General features: G+C 49.9%; 1 protein-coding gene across 1 annotated transcript; it reads right to left on the bottom strand.

Moving 5' to 3' along the window:
• Positions 1-1469: 1469 nt before the first annotated feature.
• Positions 1470-19346, bottom strand: Dvl3 (dishevelled segment polarity protein 3). Its single transcript, XM_020175836.2, has 16 exons — positions 18934-19346; positions 13854-13923; positions 12955-13076; positions 12725-12834; positions 12412-12547; positions 12151-12244; positions 11875-11944; positions 11011-11150; positions 10785-10861; positions 10602-10669; positions 10304-10453; positions 9058-9189; positions 8696-8863; positions 4494-4709; positions 3987-4397; positions 1470-3147 (listed from the first exon to the last, which is right to left on the bottom strand). The coding sequence occupies exons 1-16, from the start codon at positions 19092-19094 to the stop codon at positions 3116-3118; spliced, it is 2157 nt and encodes a 718-aa protein (XP_020031425.1). The 5' UTR covers positions 19095-19346; the 3' UTR covers positions 1470-3115.
• Positions 19347-20389: the final 1043 nt, after the last annotated feature.

Genomic DNA, 20389 nt, shown 5'->3' on the forward strand with positions numbered 1-20389 from the left:
TTCCAGAGACAGCCCCGCCCTCGAGAGTGGGCGTAGGTCTAGCTCAACTTATCCGAAATACGCACCCCTACACTCACCGCCCCACCCACTCACTTTTCCTCACTGAGCATTGTGGGAAGTGTAGTCTCTGCAATCCCTCTTGCTTCTACTTGGGCGGTTCTGAAAGGTTCGGAAGATTAATGCCATTTGTTGAAGCTTCCCTTTGAATTGCTGTAGGCCTTTTCAGTCTCCAGAGTCCGAGGACTGGCTATCCTCACTTTACAATCACACAACTTAGCAATAGAAGTGTTGGTGCTGAACTTAATACATTTTTTTTGAACTAAATGTTTTTTAACACCATGTCTGATTCTCCCAAGTTTTTCTTATATTCCATATATATGCATATATACATTTCTTTTTTTTTTTTTTTGGCAGCACTAGGGTTTGAACTCAGGGCCTCACACTTGCTAGGCAGGCACTCTACCACTTGAGTCACTCCACCTGCCCTCATTTTTTTCTACTTTTCTGCAGTACGGGGAATTGAACTGTTGTCCTCAAGCTTACTAGGCATGCACGCTACCACTTGAGCCCCTTTGCCAGCCCTGCATATATCCATTTCTCATACATCTTATATTTGTTCCAGACATGAGCCCTTTCCCAGGGATTAAGACCTAAGGAGAGGGAGGAGGCTAATTCTTACACGGAAACCAGTTAAAGCTTTTCACAAATGTGTCAGTACTTTCCTCAGTTATACTTGTGACTGTGTGCCATTTAGTGTCAGGCAAAGGTTCTAAGAAAATGGTTGGTGAGTTGAATTTAGCTGGACATGAGATTCAAAAACCCTTTTTGATGAACATAATTAATCTTCACATCCAAGCTGAGAAGAGTCAGAGCCAACCCTTGAACACAGAAGGCCTGCCAGGTTCTTGCAATATCTGAAGAAAGTCTGTAAGCTTTCTCTTTCTGTAGGCAGAAATACCATTACCTTCCCTAGGCAGGCCTGAGACTGTCATGGCAGGAAGGAAGGGCAAAAAAGGGCAAATCTGGTTGTGAACCTTCCTGTTCTTGGCAACCTCCGGCCAGAAGCTAGGATTAGCAGGATGAAGATCTGGCCTTCATCAAACTGTCACAAATTGACATCATTAAGTGACCAAAACCAGGCACTTGTCATCCTTGAACCATCCATTCAACCTTCACTTCAAGAATGGTGAACCATTCTTCACTGCAAAAGCTTTATATTCCAAACACACCCAGTTTTTTTTTTTTTTTTTTGCGGTACTAGGGCTTGAACTTAGAGCCTACACCTTGAGCCACTCCACCAGTCCTTTTTTGTGAAGGGCTTTTTTGAGATAGAGTCTCGAGGAACGATTTGTCCAGGCTGACTTCAACCTGCAATCCTCCTGATCTCTGCCCTGAGTAGCTAGCATTACAGGAGTGAGTCATCGGTGCCCAGCTAATGCCTGGCAATTTAGAGTAAATAATAATGATGGTAATAATAACAATAGCTACCATTTATTGAGCACCTACTCTATTGTGTGCCAGGCACTGTGCTAGGCACTTTTCGTACAATATCTAATTTAAATCCTCACAACAACCCTGTGAGGTAGGTATTATTATCATCATTTTACATACAAGAGGACTGAGGCTCAGAGAGGTTAAATAACTCCTATCACACAACCAAAAGTAGTAGAGCTGGAATTCAAGCCCAAACCAACCTGACTCAAAATCCCATGCTCTGGTAAATTAAAGTAGAGGCAAAGGGTAGAGGAAGGACTAAATTCCAGAAAGGTTGTTGGAGTTGGAAAGGATGTAATATGCTGACTAGTAAGATACAGGAAGAAGTTTAAGCCCATAAATACTTCCAGCTGGTGGGTCTACATAGGTTATGATGAAGGTCACCAGGACAAGAATTCAGGAGGAACACATTTGGTTGGGGACATGAATTGAGTCCATATAGACATGTCCATGGAGATGTCCACTGGGTAATAAAAATGCAGATCTGAAGACTGGAAGAAGTTGGGATTAGAGCTATATATTTGGGAACCACCAGCATATCAGCAGCAATTGAGGCCATCAGAATGGAAGATATCATTTCTGGAGTAAATAAGAGAGGAAAAAGAAGTAGACCAAAGATGGGATGATGAAAGCACCACTTAAGGCCTGAGCATAGTGGAGAAATTCTCGAGAATAGGACAAGGCAGAATCACTGTGAGAAGTACAGGAGATGCCCTATAGTGGTGGCTAGAAGCCCTGGCCTGGGTTGGGAAGCAAACCCAGAGCTTCTAGAAGGCAGGCAAAACTGAGTTGCACTTCCAATACAGCCCTTTGTTCACGAAAACCCAGGGAAGAATTTGTTAAATGCTACTACATCAGTTTGCCCCAAAACTTGAGCTAAGGACTTCATCTCACTTTTGACACCATCACCCTGAAAATATAGGAGCCTGGGTGAGTCCGTAGAATTTATAGCAGTCTTAAGGTGCAGAATATGATATTAAAAAAAAAAAGTATCTGGAACTTCGTTTGAAGCCTTAGACGTCCTCTTGCCCAACTTCAACTGGCCTTTGGGTTCCTGTGGTGCCATGTGAATGTGAAAACAGGAAAGGATCTGTGTGTGTATGTGTGTGTGTTGGGGTGGGGGGGTGGATGTTTGTCAGTCATCAGGGGAGTCCTCTGCTGATCTTAGCCTGGAACCCAGCTTATGGGCTTTATCCAAGTAGGAAGATGTTGGGGACATGTGTGGGAGACTTGAGGGTTATGAAGAAGGGGAGAGAGAAGTCAGGGGTCCAGCCCCATTATCTCAGAAAGGATTTGGAGAGAGGGTCCAGCCCTCTGGGCAGGGACCAGCCCTGAAGCTTAAGTGAACTTGTGTAGGCACCTGTGTGTATATGTGTATTTGTATGTGTGTGGTGTGTATGTGAGAGAGAGAGAGAGAGAGAGAAAGAAGGAGTAGGAGGAGAGACACTCCTTTTCAGAAAGAACATGGTCTTTCAAGCATTGGTGAAGCTGGGGCCCTCCCCAGAAGCCTAGTGACGCTTAAGTGTGGGTGTGGGGGTTGGACATCCTTGGGGAGCCCTGAGGGGCTGCTGAAGCAGGGTTCCTGGTCTCCTCAGAGGCTGGGCCTCCCTTTGCTGGGAGCTCACAGAAAGTCAAACAGCCCGAAATTCTTGGCTGCTCCAGGCCCAGGGAAAATTGGGGGAGGAAAAAAGAAAGAAAAGAAATGTTTCAGGCCCAGAGGTGAGATGAGCCTGCTAGTTAGTAGGGTTAGGGTCTGAAGAAACCAACACACAAATCAGGCATGGGGGCATGGCACAGGTGGAACAGAGAGGCTCCCTAGAAGCCACTAGAGGCTCAGACACCTGAAGGAGCCTTCTGGGCTTCTTACTGGGGCTAGGTACAGGCAGGGACCTATAGCATGGACGGCTACTGGAGGTGACTACAGCTCTAGGGTGCAGGACTGAAGCAGTAGGCAGGGGATGGTTAGGAAGGGCAGATGAAGTGACTAATTTTTTTCGTGTCAGTTACTATGGGGCAAAATCAAGATTGTTGCACACATGCTTGAGGAGTGGGCTTAATAAAAGGGATAATGTAGCTCAAATGGTATTGAGAAGGGAAAAGAAGGGCATAAAGGGGTGAGCAGTTCCCCCCCACCCCCAAGGACACCACTGGGGTCATTTCCTAAGGTATGTGAGGGTGCAGAGGGGAGTAAGCACCAGGAAGTCAGGAGCTAGGGACATGAACGATCCTGGAATGCCTTATGCAGCGGTTAGTGGGCAAAGGGAACAAGCTGGCCAGAGGCAGGTTAGGGGCTGCAGAACCGATAGGGTAGATGCACCCACCCTCGCTGCTACCAGCGAGCAGTTAGCGCACCTGGGTTTAGTTCCATTTATTTCCCTTTCAGGCACCAAAATAAAAAAGACGGACGGATAGAGCGGGACACAGCCGGCTGGGGTGGGAGGTGGGATGGCAGTGGGGGGAGCCTCCTCACATCACATCCACAAAGAACTCACTGGGGTTTCCCATGGCCATACGGAAGGACTGTCTGCTGGCGGTCAGTTCAGGGGGCACCGAGGCCAGGTCACGGCCTGGAGGGGCTCCTGGGGGCCCCATGGCGGCTGGCGGCGGGGGCATCATCAGCATGGAGGGGCCATAGAGAGGGGGTACTCCAGGAGGGCCGTAGCTAGGGTGCGTGTGGTGGCTGCGTAGGCTGCTGGTCAGCGAGTGGTGGCTGCGGTGGCTGTGCTCACTGGCCGTGGGGCCCGAGCGCTCACTAGGAGCGCGCTCCCGTGGACCCCGCAGGCTGCTGCGTGTTGTGTGGTCCGACTCACTGCCGCTGCCCCCCGACTTGTTGTCCCCCGCCTTTGGGTCCTTCTCCTTGCGCCGGTCGCTGCCGCTGCGATTGGAGCCACTGCTCCGACTGCCTGTAGAGGACAAGCAGGACCGGGATCGGGCGCTCAGAGCTGATGCTGGAGGTATAGGCTCACCGGTAGCTCCCTCCTCTGTCCCCTCTGCCATACCTTCACTGTGCTGGCTGCTGGCACTGCCCCCGCCATAGCTGTAGCCCAGCTCCGGAAAGCCTGGGTGCGGGTTGTAGGGGTGGGGGGGCGGTGGGTACTGGTAAGGGAAAGCCATGGGCCAAGGGGCGGCCCCCGGGTGCGGCAAAGGGGCCAACGTGTCCTGGTCAGAGGCACCACTGGAGCCATCATGGTCGTGGAGGGACAGGTTGGCCATGTCTGTGGAAGGAAGGCTGGGTGAGCTGTCTGTTCCATGCCCCTACACCCCTTAATGCAGGAAAGGCCCACAGACTAGGTCAGGTGGTAATTTCTGGTTACAATGGGAGGATCTCATCCCTTCTGCAGACCAGACCCCCTGGCTACCATCAGAGACAGCCCTCAGGAAGGCCGTGAACCATCATTTCAGATCCTCAGCCAGTTCCTCCCAGGCCCTGACACTCTCTGCTTCCTCCTAAGGAGGCTGGAAGAAGGGGCAAAACTGTTTGCTCAAGGTGTGAGGCTGGTGATGTGGAAAACTGAGGTACCAGACAGCTTCGAGGTACTACACATCTATGGTTCATTAAGCAAAGGATACACCACTTCATCTCCCACAGAGACTGCCACAACTCCATGAGAGAGGTATGCCTCACTTTTCCAGACGAGGAAAGTCAAGACCAGAGACGTTAAATGAGCAGCTTAAAGTCAATCTAAACTCTAGGTACAACAGAAGCTATGAGTTACTTATTCTTTCTCTACCTTTCCAGATGAGGTCATTAGTTAGGAACAGGAAGAAGTTTGGGGAAATTTTTACCCTCCCTCTACCCTGGAACTAAAAAAATTAAAAAATTCATTAGAAGTCCAGAATAGGGCAGAAGGCGTGACTCAAGCAGTAGAATGCCTGCTTAGTGAGCAACAGGCCCTGAGTTCAACCCCCAGTACTGCTAAAAGTCCAGAATGGGCTGGGTGTAGTGATGTACATCTGTAATCCCAGCACCCAGGGGGTTGAGGCAGAAGGATCCTAAGCTCAAGGCCAGTGAGACCCTGTATCAAGGAAAAAAAAAAAAAAGTTCAGAATGAGCATAGGGCCTTTTAATGCCCCCCTTATAGATGGCCCTTGGCCTGATCATATTTCCTGGTGCTTCTGGAAAGGGTGGGGAAGTGGTAGAAAGAGCCAGAAAGAATAACTTGGGTAACTCCTTTGTGTCCTGCATCCCATTTGCAGCCAGGCCTGATACCAACTCAATCAACATTACTCATTGCATGACTCTTGTTCCCCCAGGATATTATATACTCCCTAAAGGCAAGGCTCTTCTTCCCAATAAGGAGCCACTAGGACTGATTACCTGCCTGGGACACCTTTGCTTACATGCCATCTGTACCCTATTTGACTCATTCAGAGGAGATCTTCCTCCAAGTTCTCAGGTGAGCCAGGCCAACCCTGCAGGGAGAAGCCAGAGGCCAGCGGCATGGGGGTGATGAAGGGAGGAGGGGCCGGCCTTAGCTCACACCCAAATTGCTGTTGATGCTGGCAGAGTGGCTGGAGTGATAAAGCACCTGCCTAGCAAGCATGAGGCCCTGAATTCAAACCCCAGTCCTACCAAAAAAAAAAAAAAAAAAAAAAAACTCCAGAGAGCTGTTGAAGACTTTAGCCTGCAAGTTGTTGTCCTAAGGGAGTAACTGCGTACTCCTGAGGAACCCAGGCCCAAAGGTCTTCCCTCTGAGGCTGCCACCCAGCCACAGTGACTTTGGTCAGTGAGAAGGAAAAGGCTCTTCTGACAGCATCACCCTGAGCTGAGTATTAGGTGGCCTGGGACTGTGGGTAGCACACCTAGGTGGGAAGAAACAATGTCTTGAGCAAAGGCCATAGTTATGGCCTTGGAAGCTTCAGGTGTCCCTGGAGATATAGGGCCAGGTTTGATGGCCCTTCTGCTAATGATAACAATTAATAGCCATATTTCTCTAAGTCTAAGAAACTACTGATTGGGAGGGAAAAGTTTTTAAAAAAAAATAAGCTATTGATTGGAAAATGTGCCCCAGTTTCACAGATACTGAAATCGAAAAAAAAAAAAAAAAAAAAAAAGTGGGGTAGTAGATATGGCTCAAGCAGTAGAGCACATGCCTAGTAAGCATGAAGCCCTGAGTTCAAAAACTCCAGTATTGCCAAAAACAATGTGATCTCAGAATCAATGAAATATATGAACAATGGGCAATTTTTATAGACCACTTACTGTGGTCAAACACTGTGGTAAGAGCATTATATATATTACCTTATCCTCAAAAACAATATTATGAGATAGGTTACTCTCACCTCCATCTTACAGAATAAGAAGCTGAGGTATTAAGAGGCTTCATCAGTCACACAGTAAGGGTGGAGGTAGGATTTGAACCTAGACCTGAGCTGGGCACCGATGGGTCATGCCTATAATCCTAGCTACTCAGGAGGCAGAGATCAAGAGGATTGCCGTTAGAAGCAAGCTGGGGCAAATAGTTTGAGAGACCCTATCTCAGAAAAACCCTTCACAAAAAAGGGCTGGTGAAGTGGCTCAAGGTGTAAGCCTTGAGTTCAAACCCCAGTGCTGCATTAAAAAAAAAAGAACCTAGACCTGTCAAACTCCAAAATCTTATGCATCTATCACTACTCCATGGGCCATGCTAGAACTGCCGAGAGCCAGCCCACCCAGGGGCTTGTGCTCTGCAGGATCATTCTAGTCCTTAGAACCTAATCTGAAGCATTTTAAGGTTAGCCTTTAGCCTGGCACTAGTGGCTCATGCCTGTAATTCTAGATACTTGGGAGGCTGAGATCAGGAGGATCTTGGTTCGAGGCCAGCCTGGGCAAATCGTCTGTGAGACCCTATTTCTAAAATAACCACAGCACAATGCACAATGCACTGGAGGTGTGCTCAAGCAGTAGAGCACCAGCTTTGCAAGCATGAAGCCCTGAGTTCAAAGCCCAGTTCCACCAAAAAAGAAGAGCCTTTGGATGCCACCCAGCACCACTGGCTAGAGAGAAGGCTCCCTTGGGTAGAGGTAGATGCTGTGGGTGGGCCTCAGCTCCTAGCTATGAGCAATGTAGTTCTGTACTTTTTGTTTCATTTTGTTTCTTTGTTATGCTTTTCAATTCTAAGGATCCCCCTCCCTAAGGATGTCCACAGACTGAAGAGAAGTGTCCCTGCAGGATCTCCTGCTTAATTTTCCTCACTGGCTTTGTACCCTCTCAGGAACAAGCCTAAACTCTTTGGTACAGCTTGCAGAGTCCTCTGCAACCTGGCTGACAGCTACTTTAGCTTGGTCCCATGGTATAGCCCACTCTCAGGGATCTGAGGAGAACTTGGAGCTCCTGGTCAACCTCATGTCCTGCTCTGGTGGAACATGCTTGGTTTATAGACCAAGGGCAGGCCCTTTGTTTAGCCTTGCTGAGACAATGTTTCTGTGGCACCATACACCCAGGGCAGCCCAGGCAGTGGGAAGAGCACAAGCTCTGGAGCCAGAAGACCTGGATTCAAGGCCTAACTCCTCTGCTTCTAATTGTGAGACCTATTTGACAGTGATAAATCTGTTTCCTCATCTCAAAACATGAAGAGGAATCCTTCCCACTGCCTGGAGGTAGGACTGTGAGGACTGAATGACAGAGTAAGGCAATATTTTAGAAACCAGCACCATGTCAGGCAGATAAACAGGCACTTAAGAGAATGCCAGCTCTGGGTGCTGGTGGCACATGCCTGTAATCCTAGCTACTCAGGAGGCAGAGATCAGGAGGATCTAGGTGCAAAGCCAGCCTGGGCAAATAGTTCAAGAGACCCTATCTCAAAAATACCTAACACAAAAAAGGGCCAGCAGAGTGAATCAAATGACAGAGTGCCTGTCTAGCAAGCATGAAACCCTAAGTTTAAACCCCAGTACCATCAAAAAAAAAGGGAGAGGGCCTGGGATGTAGCTCGTTGGCACAGCGCTTGCCTAGCATGTGCGAGGCCCTGGATTCGATCCCAGCACCAAAAAAAATATAAAAGTGAGAGAGAGTGAATGCCAGGATCAACAGGCAGGGAGATATAGGGCTGGTGAAGAGGTTAGACTGGGCTCTGTTTCCTCAAAAGGACCTTCGGGCTTTGAGTTAGGACCACAGCTCTGCTACACCCCATCCAGGATCTCCAGAGTTTGCTGCCACACCCATGGACACCTCCCCACTCCCAGCCAGGAGACAGGGTACGAAGGCGGGGGAGGTACGTACTGCCGCAGAGGTCACCGAAGATGTAGTAGCACTGTTCAGAGAAGGTGATCTTGTTGACAGTGTGGCGGATGAAGCCGGCTTTCAGCAGGTTGCTGGCATACTTGCGGGCCTCCCGCCGATCAGTAAAACCTTCTACGTTGTGGTACAGCCAGTCCACTACATCTGAGCCTGGGGATAAGGCTGCCAGTTGATTGGGAGGTCCATCTGCTTTGAGTGCATCTGGCCTCACAGAAGCTATGAGGCTGGGGCTAGTTCCAGTTCAAAGGAGTAGTTCAAGGGAGTTTTTGGGTGCCCCCATCCCAGTCCTTCCCTGTTCCATCACTCCCCACCCTGTCCTCCATCCCACCATGGGGCTCTCTCACCGATGAAAGCATTGGGAATGGTAATCTTGAGCCACATGCGATCTCGGACCTCCAACCCTGATTCAGGCGAGGCCATGGCTTTTACGATGGCAGCCATGTCACTGTGGATGGACAGGTGGAAGTCATCTAGGCCTGAGGATGGGAGGCAAAATGTGAGGCAGAAAGGGGCTTTGGAGTTAGGTAGGTAAGAGCTTGCATTCCAGCTCTACCACGCAATAATTATGGGACCAATGCTGAACAAATTACTGACTTCTTGGACACTCAGTTTCCCCTTCTGTAAAAATGGGAATTGTAATATCTACTTTACAAGGTATTTGAAGAATTCAATGATGTCAATGAAGGTGCTTGCCGGGCGCTGGTGACTCACACCTGTAATCCTAGCTATTCAGGAGGCAGAGATCAGGAGGATCTCAGTTTGAAACCAGCCTGGGCAGGTAGCTCTGCAACACCCTATCTCAAAAAAAAACTTTGCAAAAAAAAGGGCTGGTGGAGTGGCTCAAGATGTAGTGAGTTCAAGCCCCAGTACTGAAAAAAAAAAAAAAAAGGTGCTTAGCACAATATAGATGTGCATTCTATGACAATAAAAATGGCAGCCATGTATTGAATGCTTACTTCATGCCACACATGGATGATTCTTCACTTACAACCTCTCTTATTAAACCCACAGGAATACTCTCTCTACAACAAAATTAGAGATAAGGGCAAAATAGTTTCTGCTGGGTATTGGGGGGGGGAGCGGGAGGGGGTGGAGTGGGTGGTAAGGGAGGGGGTGGGGGCAGGAGGGAGAAATGAAACAAGCCTTGTATGCACATATAAATAATAAAAGAAAAATGAACAAAAAAAAAAAAAAAAGAAAAGATCAAGTAGCCAGAAGCCAGGGGTTATCACAGGATGCTTTGAAGTCAGACATTCACCTAAAGCTTATGTATGCACATGTGAATAAATAAAAAAAAAAAAGAATTTTGAGAAAAAAAAAAAAAAAACCCACAGGAACCTGGTAATGTATATATTGATAGTCCCATTTTATAAGAGGAAACTGAGACTTCTTGGGTGCTCCATACAGGCTCAGAAACAAACAATGTTTAGTGAGGATCAGAGTGCCCACTGGGGAAGTTGCAGTGACAGCTGCATAAGCTGGAATGAGCGGAGTCTTCCCTCAACCCTCCCTGATGCTCAGGTGGGCCCTCATCAATCCCTTCCACTTGGCCCTGTCTGCTGGGCCGAGGGGACAGGCTTAGAAACTCACGCTCTGTGTCAGGGATGGAGCTGGTGATGGAGGAACTGGTAGAGGTGATGGTGCTCAGGGAAGGGCTCATGCCGTAGGCAGGGAAGGTGCCTGTCATGGCTGCAGTGTGGGAGACCCAGGCTGCAGGGTCAATGGGCCGGATGGGCTCACCTGCATAAAGGATGAGGAGTCATGGGCTGCCCGTCCTACCCACACTAGACCAAACAGGTCAGTGTGGGGGTTCAGTAAACAAAGAAGAAAGGGACAGGGCTCACATACACTAAGCACAGCTTTAGGAGCGAATCCCCCGTGTACTTACTCCTGGGCAATGTGAAGCAGCCACGTGGACTTGGGTCCCAGCATTTGGCTACAGTCAGAGTGATGGGTCTGAAAACAACAGTGTCCTAGTGAGCACAAGATGTATGGAGGCCTAGGCCAAACCCCTTGCCTGATAGCCAGAAATGCCTGCCCTATCCTCCCCAGTATCCCATTCCATCCATACCCTGGTTTGTGCACAATCTCCCGCAGTACCCGGACTGCATCATCATTACTCATGTTCTCAAAGTTGATCTCGTTTACCTGAGAAAGAGGACCAAGAGTGGGATAAAAGTTTGCCCTAGGGAGAGGAGCAAGGGAGCTGGGCCTGGGAGTCAGGAGATCTTCCTCCAGAGGGCAGGAACTCCTCCCCACTCCCTAGCCACAACACCGATCAGGACAGGCAATGATACCTGTAACAGCATATCTCCTGGCTCAATGCGTCCATCAGCAGCCACAGCCCCACCCTTCATAATGGAGCCAATGTAGATGCCTCCGTCGCCACGCTCGTTGCTTTGGCCCACAATGGAGATGCCCAAGAAGTTATACTTTTCTACAAGAAGTGATTTAACAACTTGAGGGGACAAGGTTCCTACCGAAATTCCCAGCTCCTTATTAGCAAAGGGTAGAAAGAGACAAGAACTGACATTTACTGAACCCATGAAAGTGTACATTACTGGGAACAGTGTGCTTAAACATGCTTTCATTTAACCCTTGCTGGCTGTGAGGCAGGGTCTCTTAGTCTCATTTTACGGATCAGGCAACTGAAGTTCAGTGAGGTTGAGTTTTCTAAGCTAGTAAGTGGCAGAGCCAGGATTCAAGCTCAGATTTAAGTTCTCAAATGGAGCTCTTTTTACTATATCCAGCTGCTCCCTAAAGAGGGTTCCCAGGGCAAAAATCAGAGAGCAAGGATGCAATGGCTAAGGATAGGAAGGGGTGGGGCACTCAGAAATCACTTCCTCTGGAAGTTTTCCGGGTGACATTTACTGCTTCCACAGCTCTCTGTGCTTATCTGTCACAGCCTGACCATGAAATACTGCAGTGGTATCTGTATCAGATATTTGTAAAGGAGCTCTTTGAAGGTAGGGAACACCTCTTCCCCAACCCTGTTAACAACTTTGGGGATGGAATCCAGAGCCTTGTGCTAGGCAAGTGATCTACCACTGACCTACATTCTCAAGCCTCAAAGAACCTATCTGTGCCTCCCAGAACCTCTCATGCCTGTCCAGCGTCTACCATACAGTAGGCGCTCAGGAGTGTTGATCTTCCAGACTCACCCATGTTGAGAGTAACTGTAATGATGTTGAGAGACATGGTAGAGTCCGTGATACTGCTGAAGGATGAGGACTGGAAGAAACACAGGCTCTAAGCAGCGGGCAGGGGTGGTAGGAACTCACTGCTCCCATCTGGTTTCTCCTCAGCACACCACCCTCACCCACTAAGGTTCTAACTCTGAACAGGAGGGAAGGGCTCTGAGGAACAGCAAGCTGTGGCTCTGCCTGGGACGGCTCACAATCTGCCTCCACCCATCCCAAGCATCCAAGGCCTCATACCCGCTCAATCCGTGAAACCTTCTGCTTCCTCCGCCGCCGCTTGTGTCTTCTCATCAGGCGGGAGGCACTGCTCTGTTCTGTGGAGCTGCTGAACCTGTGGGACCCACAGTCATTCCCCACCACTCTGGCCAAAGCTCTGCCCATGAGAGTCACTGCAGAGCTCAGGTCCCCAACACAAGACCCACATCCCTCCCAGGGGTGCAATGTCCTCAGATTCAGGCCTTCTTGGCGGTACCAGTACCCATGAAAATAAAGCCCCACCTGCTGGTGGAGTCATCCTCATCTGAGTCGAAGAAGCTGGTGGTCTCCAGCTCACTGCTCATAAGGGTAGATGAGCTGTCATAGCCTCCTGGCTCTCGACGCCGCTCCCCTTTGGTAGTTCCATTTAGCCGGGTTGCTGCAGGGGAGGGAGGCAGCTGGGTTCACCCAGAGCCCAACACCGGGGAGAAGGGAGGAGAGAGGGGAAGCCCAGGAACTGCGCTGAGGCCAGGCCTAGTCAGAACTCAAGAAGTAGGACAAAGAGGTGGGGATCTGGCTGAAAGCTATGGAGAGGGTAGAGGTAGGGAAGACACACCATGCTCTGGACCGTCCCTCCGGCGTGGTCGCTCCCGCTGGGCAGACACCAAGGAGTCTGTCTCTGTGTCATTGTCCAGGTTCTCCTGGCTGCCCCCACCAGCATGAGGGCTGCAGGGAAGAGAGGACTTGATGGGAAAGAGGGCAGGCTGGGGAATCCCTTCCCTAACCCTGGGCTGAGCTGATGCAGCCCTCTCCCATTGGCCTTCCCCACCCTTGGGTTACACTCACTGGAAAGATGGGGGTCGGGAGTCCCCGATGCCTCCTGTGCGCTCCATAGGTGGTGGTAGCTCAGATGGGTTATCAGCACAGAAGGGGGCTGGCTCTGAGTGTGAGCCCTCAGCTGACACAAGCTGAGGGGGAGAAATGAATGGGTACTGTGTCACCCGGTCACCAGAGAGAGGGAAAGTGTTAGCTTCCGGTAAGGCATGAAAGCCAGAGAATGAAGCAAGGATAAGAGAGGACTATGGGAGGGCAGTTGCTCAGGTTGGGAGGCCTGGGAGGCATGGCTTGCTGAAGTGGAGTGTGGGCAGAGAACAAAAGTCCATGGTCCCAGGCAAAGGTCAAGAGGTGACAGCAGGTGTCTCCATGGGCATAGGAGACATTTTTATCTCCACTGTGCATTTCCATCTCTCCCTTTTCCCCCCTTCCCACACACTTCTACTTTTCATTAAAGACTGAAGAATCTGGAGTGAAAAACAGTTTGCTTAGAAAACTAAAGAAAGATCCCCAGTACTACTATCAGGAAAAAAAAAAAAAAACCTAAAGGAAGAATTGGGTGCTGGTGACTCATGCCTGTAATTCTAACTACTTGGGAGTATAGGAGGCTGAGACTGGGAGGATTGAGGCTCGAGGCCAGCCCAAGCAAATAGTTTGCAAGATCCCTATCTTCAAAATAGCCAGAGCAAAATGGACTGGAGGTGTGGCTCAAGTGGTAGAGCACCTTCTTTGCAAGCACAAAGCTGAGTTCAAACCTCAGTCTCAACAAAAAAAAAAAAAAAAAAAAAACTAAAGGGAGAATCAGATACTGAAGTACTGAAGTGTAAAGACACCAGCTTCAATCTCTGTGATATTTTTCCTCCCTTTGCCAGCACAGGGATACAGATGGGTAGAGGGTGAGGACTCCTTACCCAAGACACCACCCGGCCATTGAAGCATGGTAACTTGGCATTGTCGTCCGAGATCTCCTCCTTCACCACTCTGCAGGGAAAGGGAGATGTCAGAACTTTCTGGTGTGGAAATAGAGGGTTCTCACAAACCCAGTTGTTCTGCACTCTAAACTGGTAACCAGCACCAGACTGTTCAAATGGGAGCGGGGGAGGAGGTGACCCAAGACCAGCTCTTTAGCACCAGCAGGAATACACCAGTCTAGGCCAGCTATCCTTCTGTAGCATCCTCTCAGTCATCAAGTGATTGCAAATCACATCTAATAGACTGCCGTCCTCAATACCACTCCTCAGAACCTTCAGGGTGCTTTACACAGCTCCAATATGGCTTTCCTGGGCTGGACTTTCTCTTTCCCTCTCATCCCCCAAATTGGGAAAAGCTTTTCCCTTCTCACCTAGGAATCCCAACATTGTTCTGGGAGGTATAGACAAGGAATTTAAGGAACTAGGAAAGAGAAGGTATTTACTGAACATCTTCCACATACCACTAAGATAATTAACAGTACCCAGGCATAGTGGTACATGCCTGTAATCCCATGAGGCAGGAGGACTGTGAGTTTGAGGCCAGCCTGGGCTATGTAACAAGACTTATCTCAAAAACACAAGCACACACAAAAAAAGTGACAATTGCTATCAGTCATTGAACATATGTTATGGACCAAGCACTATGCTAAGCACTTTACTTATTTCAAAGTACGCAATCATATCAGCAAAGGGATAACTTCTTTTCCTACTTGTATTCCTTTTTATGTTTTTCTCTTACAACATTGCTATAAGGTAGAGATAGATGGGGATATAGGCTCATTAGGTTCAGTAATTCTCCTAAACACACACCAGTGAGTGGAGAGCCGGCATCTGAATCCTCAGCCTTACCTATTATACCATCTTATGTCCCTATAGTTAGCATATAATCTTCATGCCAGCTCACTAGGTAGACAATATGATCCACATTTTATAAATAAGAAAACTGACAGGAATACAGTAACTTGGCCAGGGGTCACAAACTAGAAGATGTCAGGAACTGAGATTTACCCCAGACTTGTCTGACTTTAATACTCTTTCCACTGTGTTTCACATTCTTTCCTGTACGATGACAGAAGTAATGCGGGTCTGAAGGAGGGTTGGTGGTGGGGAGGGGCAGTGATGTGGGGCATGAGGGCTGTGGGATGTGGTCATAGCATGTAGTTGGCCTGGGGAATGCGGTGAGGCAAAAAGTCAAATACTGCCTATGGTTTGGGGCCAGGGAAGACAATGGAAAAGTTTGAGAACTGTCAGACTGTCAAACACCCGAGGGGTATAGAGCTGGGAAGATGTGACCATGGCAGAGAAAAGACTTTAGAGAGTATGCTGGAAAGCCCGGTCCTCCCTCATTCTTACAGCAGCTTCTGCTGCATCAGGAACGTGCTTGGCTCTTTGTGATGCTCACATTCTTGGACTCCCAGCCAAGTTTGCAGGCCAACCCAGCCTTCCTCCCTCCCATCCAGTTCTGACTCCCCACCATTCCCAACCCTATAGTGACCCTAAGAAAACAGCCCAAATCATCTTGCTCAGGCTCTTGATGGCAGAAAGAAGGGTCAGAGAGATGGCTCAGACCCAGCAGCCAGTCTGGCCACAGGGTACCTCAAGTTTGCAGCCCTTCATGGGAGCTCAGGCTCAAAGGAAAGGGGGCTGCATGGGCCACAAGGCACGGACTCTATGTCGTGTTTTGGAGAGGGTCTCCCTATGGTAGAAGACTGCTGCTGAGTCCCCCATCTCCTTAGCAGGCCCCACCATGCTGCTCCTCACTACAGATGTTTCCTCTCTTTCTGGGGGTCACCAACAGGTCGCCAAGATTCTGCTGACTCACAAGGATCAGCTGATCTTCAGCAGCCTTAGGGGATCTCTGACAGGCTGTACCCTTCCATGGTAGAACCGAATGGCTCAGGGTTCCACAACATTCTCATTTTCTCTCTTTCTCTTACCCCAAGTGGAGCCAGACAAATACAGGTTCAAATTCTAATTCTACCACTTACTAGTTCTCCAATTCTAGATAATTCTCTTAGCTTTTCTTAGCCTTTGGCTCATCACAGTAAATAGGTCTAGGCATATAATAAAAGCTAGTTAAAAACTCTTAACAGCTTTTGGTGGGATCCACACTATGTAACTAGGTATAAGTTTCTAAAAGCAGGGACCAAACAAATCTACTCATCATTCATCCAATTAAAAAGCATTCTCCAAGAGCCCACTGAGTTTTAGGTCCTGTGCTTGTCATTGCATGAAGCTCTTGAAGCATCAGGCCTGAAGCATGCCTTGTACTCTGGCAGCTTATGGTCCAGTGTAGATCATGAAGGCATATTGCAAATGGTGAGAGGCTGGAACAGCAAATGTGTTTATTGGCTAGACATCGGCCTTCTGAGTGTTCCTTAGGTATCTGGTCCTGGCTAGGAACTGTGTAGGGATGTAGGGATAGAGGACACATTGCCATGATGATTCTAATGGAAAAGTTCAACCTGGAGGAGACGAGGAAAGAAAAATGCTCCAGGTAGAAGGCCCAGAAGTAGAACAGTGTATGACATGGAGAAGGAGCAATATAGTGACCTAACCTACCATGTTGTCATATCCCACAGCTCAAAGCTAGACTAGCGGTGGTACCTTGTTCCATCTACTATCTCCTCAGTGCTGAAAATGTTTATTCTTCCTCTATTTCCCAAGTAAGTGAAAAGAGATGAGTCTATCCTGAGCTTAACAAATACTTCTGTAGACCAGATGGGAGTTGGGAAGACCTCCGAAGGTGACACTGGAGTGGAACAACTAGATAGCAGCCTTCCTTTTCTGACACTGTTTCCCTTCTGTTAGCAGGGGCCCCTGGCCTGGACTCAGGTAAGTGGCAGCTCTATCACCTCCCTAGTTTTTCAAGGTTTACCATTGTCCTAGAGAAGTACATCTGTAAAATGGTGATCTACAGAGTACTCCCCACTGAATGAAACACTCACGCACATGTACCTACAACTATGCGATGAAAGCTTTAGATTTTAGAGGTTGACCCCTTATGTTGAACCAAGCTCTGTCACTAGGTGTACAACTCTGGGCAAGATACTTAAGCTTTCTGCGTTCTAGTTTCCTCATTTAAAAAGTGGGGATATTACCATCTATTTCATAGAGCTGTCAGAAGGATCTGGCTAGTAAAGATGTGCAAAGCATTTAGATCACTGTCTGGCAGGCTATAAGCACCATAAAAAAGAGTTTGTAAAGTAAATGAAATATCCTGTGTATATACTCCTTGCTATTAGTCCTCTGTGACAAAATAGTTCTACTACGTCTTCTGCTCATTTGTCCTGGGGATAAAAACAAGTGATCAATCTCTTCTACTTTTTTCTGGTTTTTTTTCGGTACTGGGGCTTGAACACAGGGCCTACACCTTGAGCCACTCCACCAGCCCTATTTTTGTGATGGTTTCTTTTTCAAGATAGGGTCTCATGAACTATTTGTGCAGGCTGGCTTCAAACCAAAATCCTCCTGATCTCTGCCTCCTGAGTAGCTAGGATCACTATTCTTGTTGAGCCGGGCTGAGGCTTCTCACCCCATCACCCCCAATCCTTCTAGATTCATCTGTTCCACAATCTTCCAATCAGGCATGTCAGTCTCTAGACTAAAGCCAGACAATTACTACCACACTAGGAATCCTCATTCCAGGGTAGGAACAACAACAGATCAGGAATAGTCAGAATCTACATAGTACTCTCTAAGTGCAAAGTGTGAGCTCGCTCTCTCTCTCTCATACACACACACACACTCACACACAAATTTCATGGGTTCATCAAATGTTGAGTTCCAGGGCAGAAGCTGATAGCAAACAGGTCAGGCAGAAGACAGAAGAAGGTGCTTGCCTCTTGGGCTAGTAAGGCCGGGTCTTGGGACAGAAGCCAGACCAATGAACCCTGGGGAGAATGTCTCCCCTCACTCATCTCTAGGGCCTCAGTTGCAAAGCGCAGGGCTGGCCTCAGGCTACGCTAAAGAGGGGCTTTTCGTGGAGGGCCTTGTGAGGCCTTCCTAGGCCTCCAGGCCCGGTGCCCAGATAGTGTGGGGCAAGCTAGTGTGGGGGCCTTCCCCTCCCCCAGTCCCCTGGGAGTGTGTGTGGAGGGGGGTGGTTGTGAGGGGATCAGCCAGGCTCCCCCTCCCAGGCCAGCTGCTACAGAACCTTCCGGCTCCAACATTCCAGCCCCTCTTAAAGGGGCAGTCGCTGCTTCCAAACTCTGCCTTGTCCAAAGCCCTGCATCTGGGTAGAAGGGAAGACCCAGCAGCGAGGGGAAGATGAAGAACACCAAGAGGCTATTCCTGTCCTCCTGTCCAGGCTCTGAGGCCTTTTCCGACTTCCCCCATTACCATCTGAAGGAAAAAGGTCCGAATTCGGAGGGGAGATCAGCACCTGGGTTAGTGAGGACTCCTCAGGGTCAGACACTCAAGCTCTCTTTGACAACATCCCAATCAGCCCACCGGGGAACGGGAGACAGCGCAATAAACATCAGGTCTGCAGGCCCTAGCGTCCAGCCTGGCGGAGCACCCCCAACTCCCACCCTCCCCCAGTTCAAAGTCCCACGGCATAGTCTTAATGCAGGATACTCCAAATATGGCTCTGAGTTGCGGAGCTGAAAAGACAGGGAAGGCAGGGCGGGTGCCAAACGCCCCAAGTCTTTGCCCTGGTGTCACCTGGGGGAAGAGGGTTGAGGACTTCGTCTTTGGAACTAAGTGGAGGAGGGGGTGTGTGTCTATATGGGCCACTGGTCTCTTGGGAAGGTGAGAGGGCTTGACTAGTAGGAACTCTGATTGCTTTGAGGGAGTCGGACGTCCCCCTAAACTAAGAGCACCAAGTCTCCCCAAGAGGTGAACCGGAGTCCCCAGAGGGGCTGGAACTCCAGCCCCACCAAAAGAAAAGGGGACCAAAACGGACCAAGTGGCCCCTTTGCAGCGAGTGGGGACAGAAGCCACAGCAGGGAGAGAAGCCCAAAGTGGCCGCGACTGGAGGGGCCGGTGCTCCCCGGAGGCGGGGCGGGGGGGCCATCCTCACCCGAAATCGTCGTCCATAGACTTGAAGAAGAACTTGTAGCTGGGTCGCTGCAGAACGCCCTTAAAGTCCGCCAAGGTGACGCGCTCGGCGGGCAGGGGCAGCTTCACCAGATACGGCGTCTCCTGCCCGTCCAGGTGGTAGATGATCTTGGTCTCCCCCATGGCTCCGGCCTCGGGCCCGGCGGCCCGCGTGCGGCCTGCTCGGGCGTCCGGGCCGGGCCCCTCGGGCGGCGGCGGCGGCGCTCGGCGCGGCCCAGAGGCTCAGCCCAGCTCCCTTGTTCTCCCGCCGCTCCCGGGTCCCAGCGCCGCCTGCCGCCGCCGCGGCCGCCGCTTCCGCTCCCCACTCGCCGGGCTCGGCTAGCGACCTGGACTCTTCCGGTGGCCGCGGCCCTCCCGGCTCTGGGCTGCGGCCCGACCCGTTCCCCTCCCCCGGCCCCAGCCCCGCCGCCGCCCCGCCCCGGCGCGGCCCCGCCCCCGCCGCTGCCGCCGCCGCCGCCGCCGAGCCGCGCTGGCCTCGCGGCAGATGGCCGGGCCTCCGCCGACTCCTCCGCCCACCCGCCGGGCGGCGGCGCTCGGTTCCTGCGCTCTCTGGTTCCAGACCCCCCCAGGAGATGGAAGGGGAGGTCCTACCGGGATGGCCTGGTTTCCCAACCCTGACTCTGGACCCACGGGGGTCAGTGGCGGACAGTAAGGGATGGAATGGAGGGATCGCCTTGGTTCCCAGAGATGATCGGGGGAGGAGGATGGATCTGAAGATCCGACTGGGGATCACTTGGGGAGAGTGGCTTCGACGTGGCTCTTTTGAGTTCTGCTGAGCACAGCTGCTGTCATTGAGGTTACGGAACTGAGCTCTTTGAGTGCAGGACAGGACCAAGTTCTGATTTATTCTTTTAACGCTAACGCCTAGATGCAAAGTAGTGGTTTAATACATGGAGGAACGCTGCACATGGTGGCACACACCTCTAATTCCAGCATTCAGGGAGGCAGAGGCAGGAGGATTGCCAGTTGTACAGTACATAGTGAGACCCTGTCTCAAAAGAAAAATGGATTAAACGAAGAATAAGTGTATATATGCATGATTGAGACAGTAAGTCTCAAATCAGAGCTAGGTAATAATCGGTTCCTGACATAATATCACCTCTTGGCTTTTAATTCATTGAATAAACATTGAGTGCCTGCTACCTGCAAGGCACACTGCATGAGACATCAGTAACAAGGCAGACAAGGTTTCCTTTAGGACCTTTGCTCAACTGGAAGAACATGGGCTTGTAAATAAATAACTTCAGAATGACAAATGTTGTGAAGAATATAACATGAAGCGATGTGATAGCGACAGGAGAAAGGATCCTAGCTTATCAGAAAAGACCCATTTGTGCTAATAAGGACAAGGAAGCAGCTATGAGATCTGAGGGAGGAATATTCAGGCAGAAGGCACAGCTAGGTGTGAAGGTTCAAAG

This window comes from Castor canadensis, chromosome 5 (assembly GCF_047511655.1).
Source record: "Castor canadensis chromosome 5, mCasCan1.hap1v2, whole genome shotgun sequence".
Lineage (NCBI taxonomy): Eukaryota > Metazoa > Chordata > Mammalia > Rodentia > Castoridae > Castor > Castor canadensis.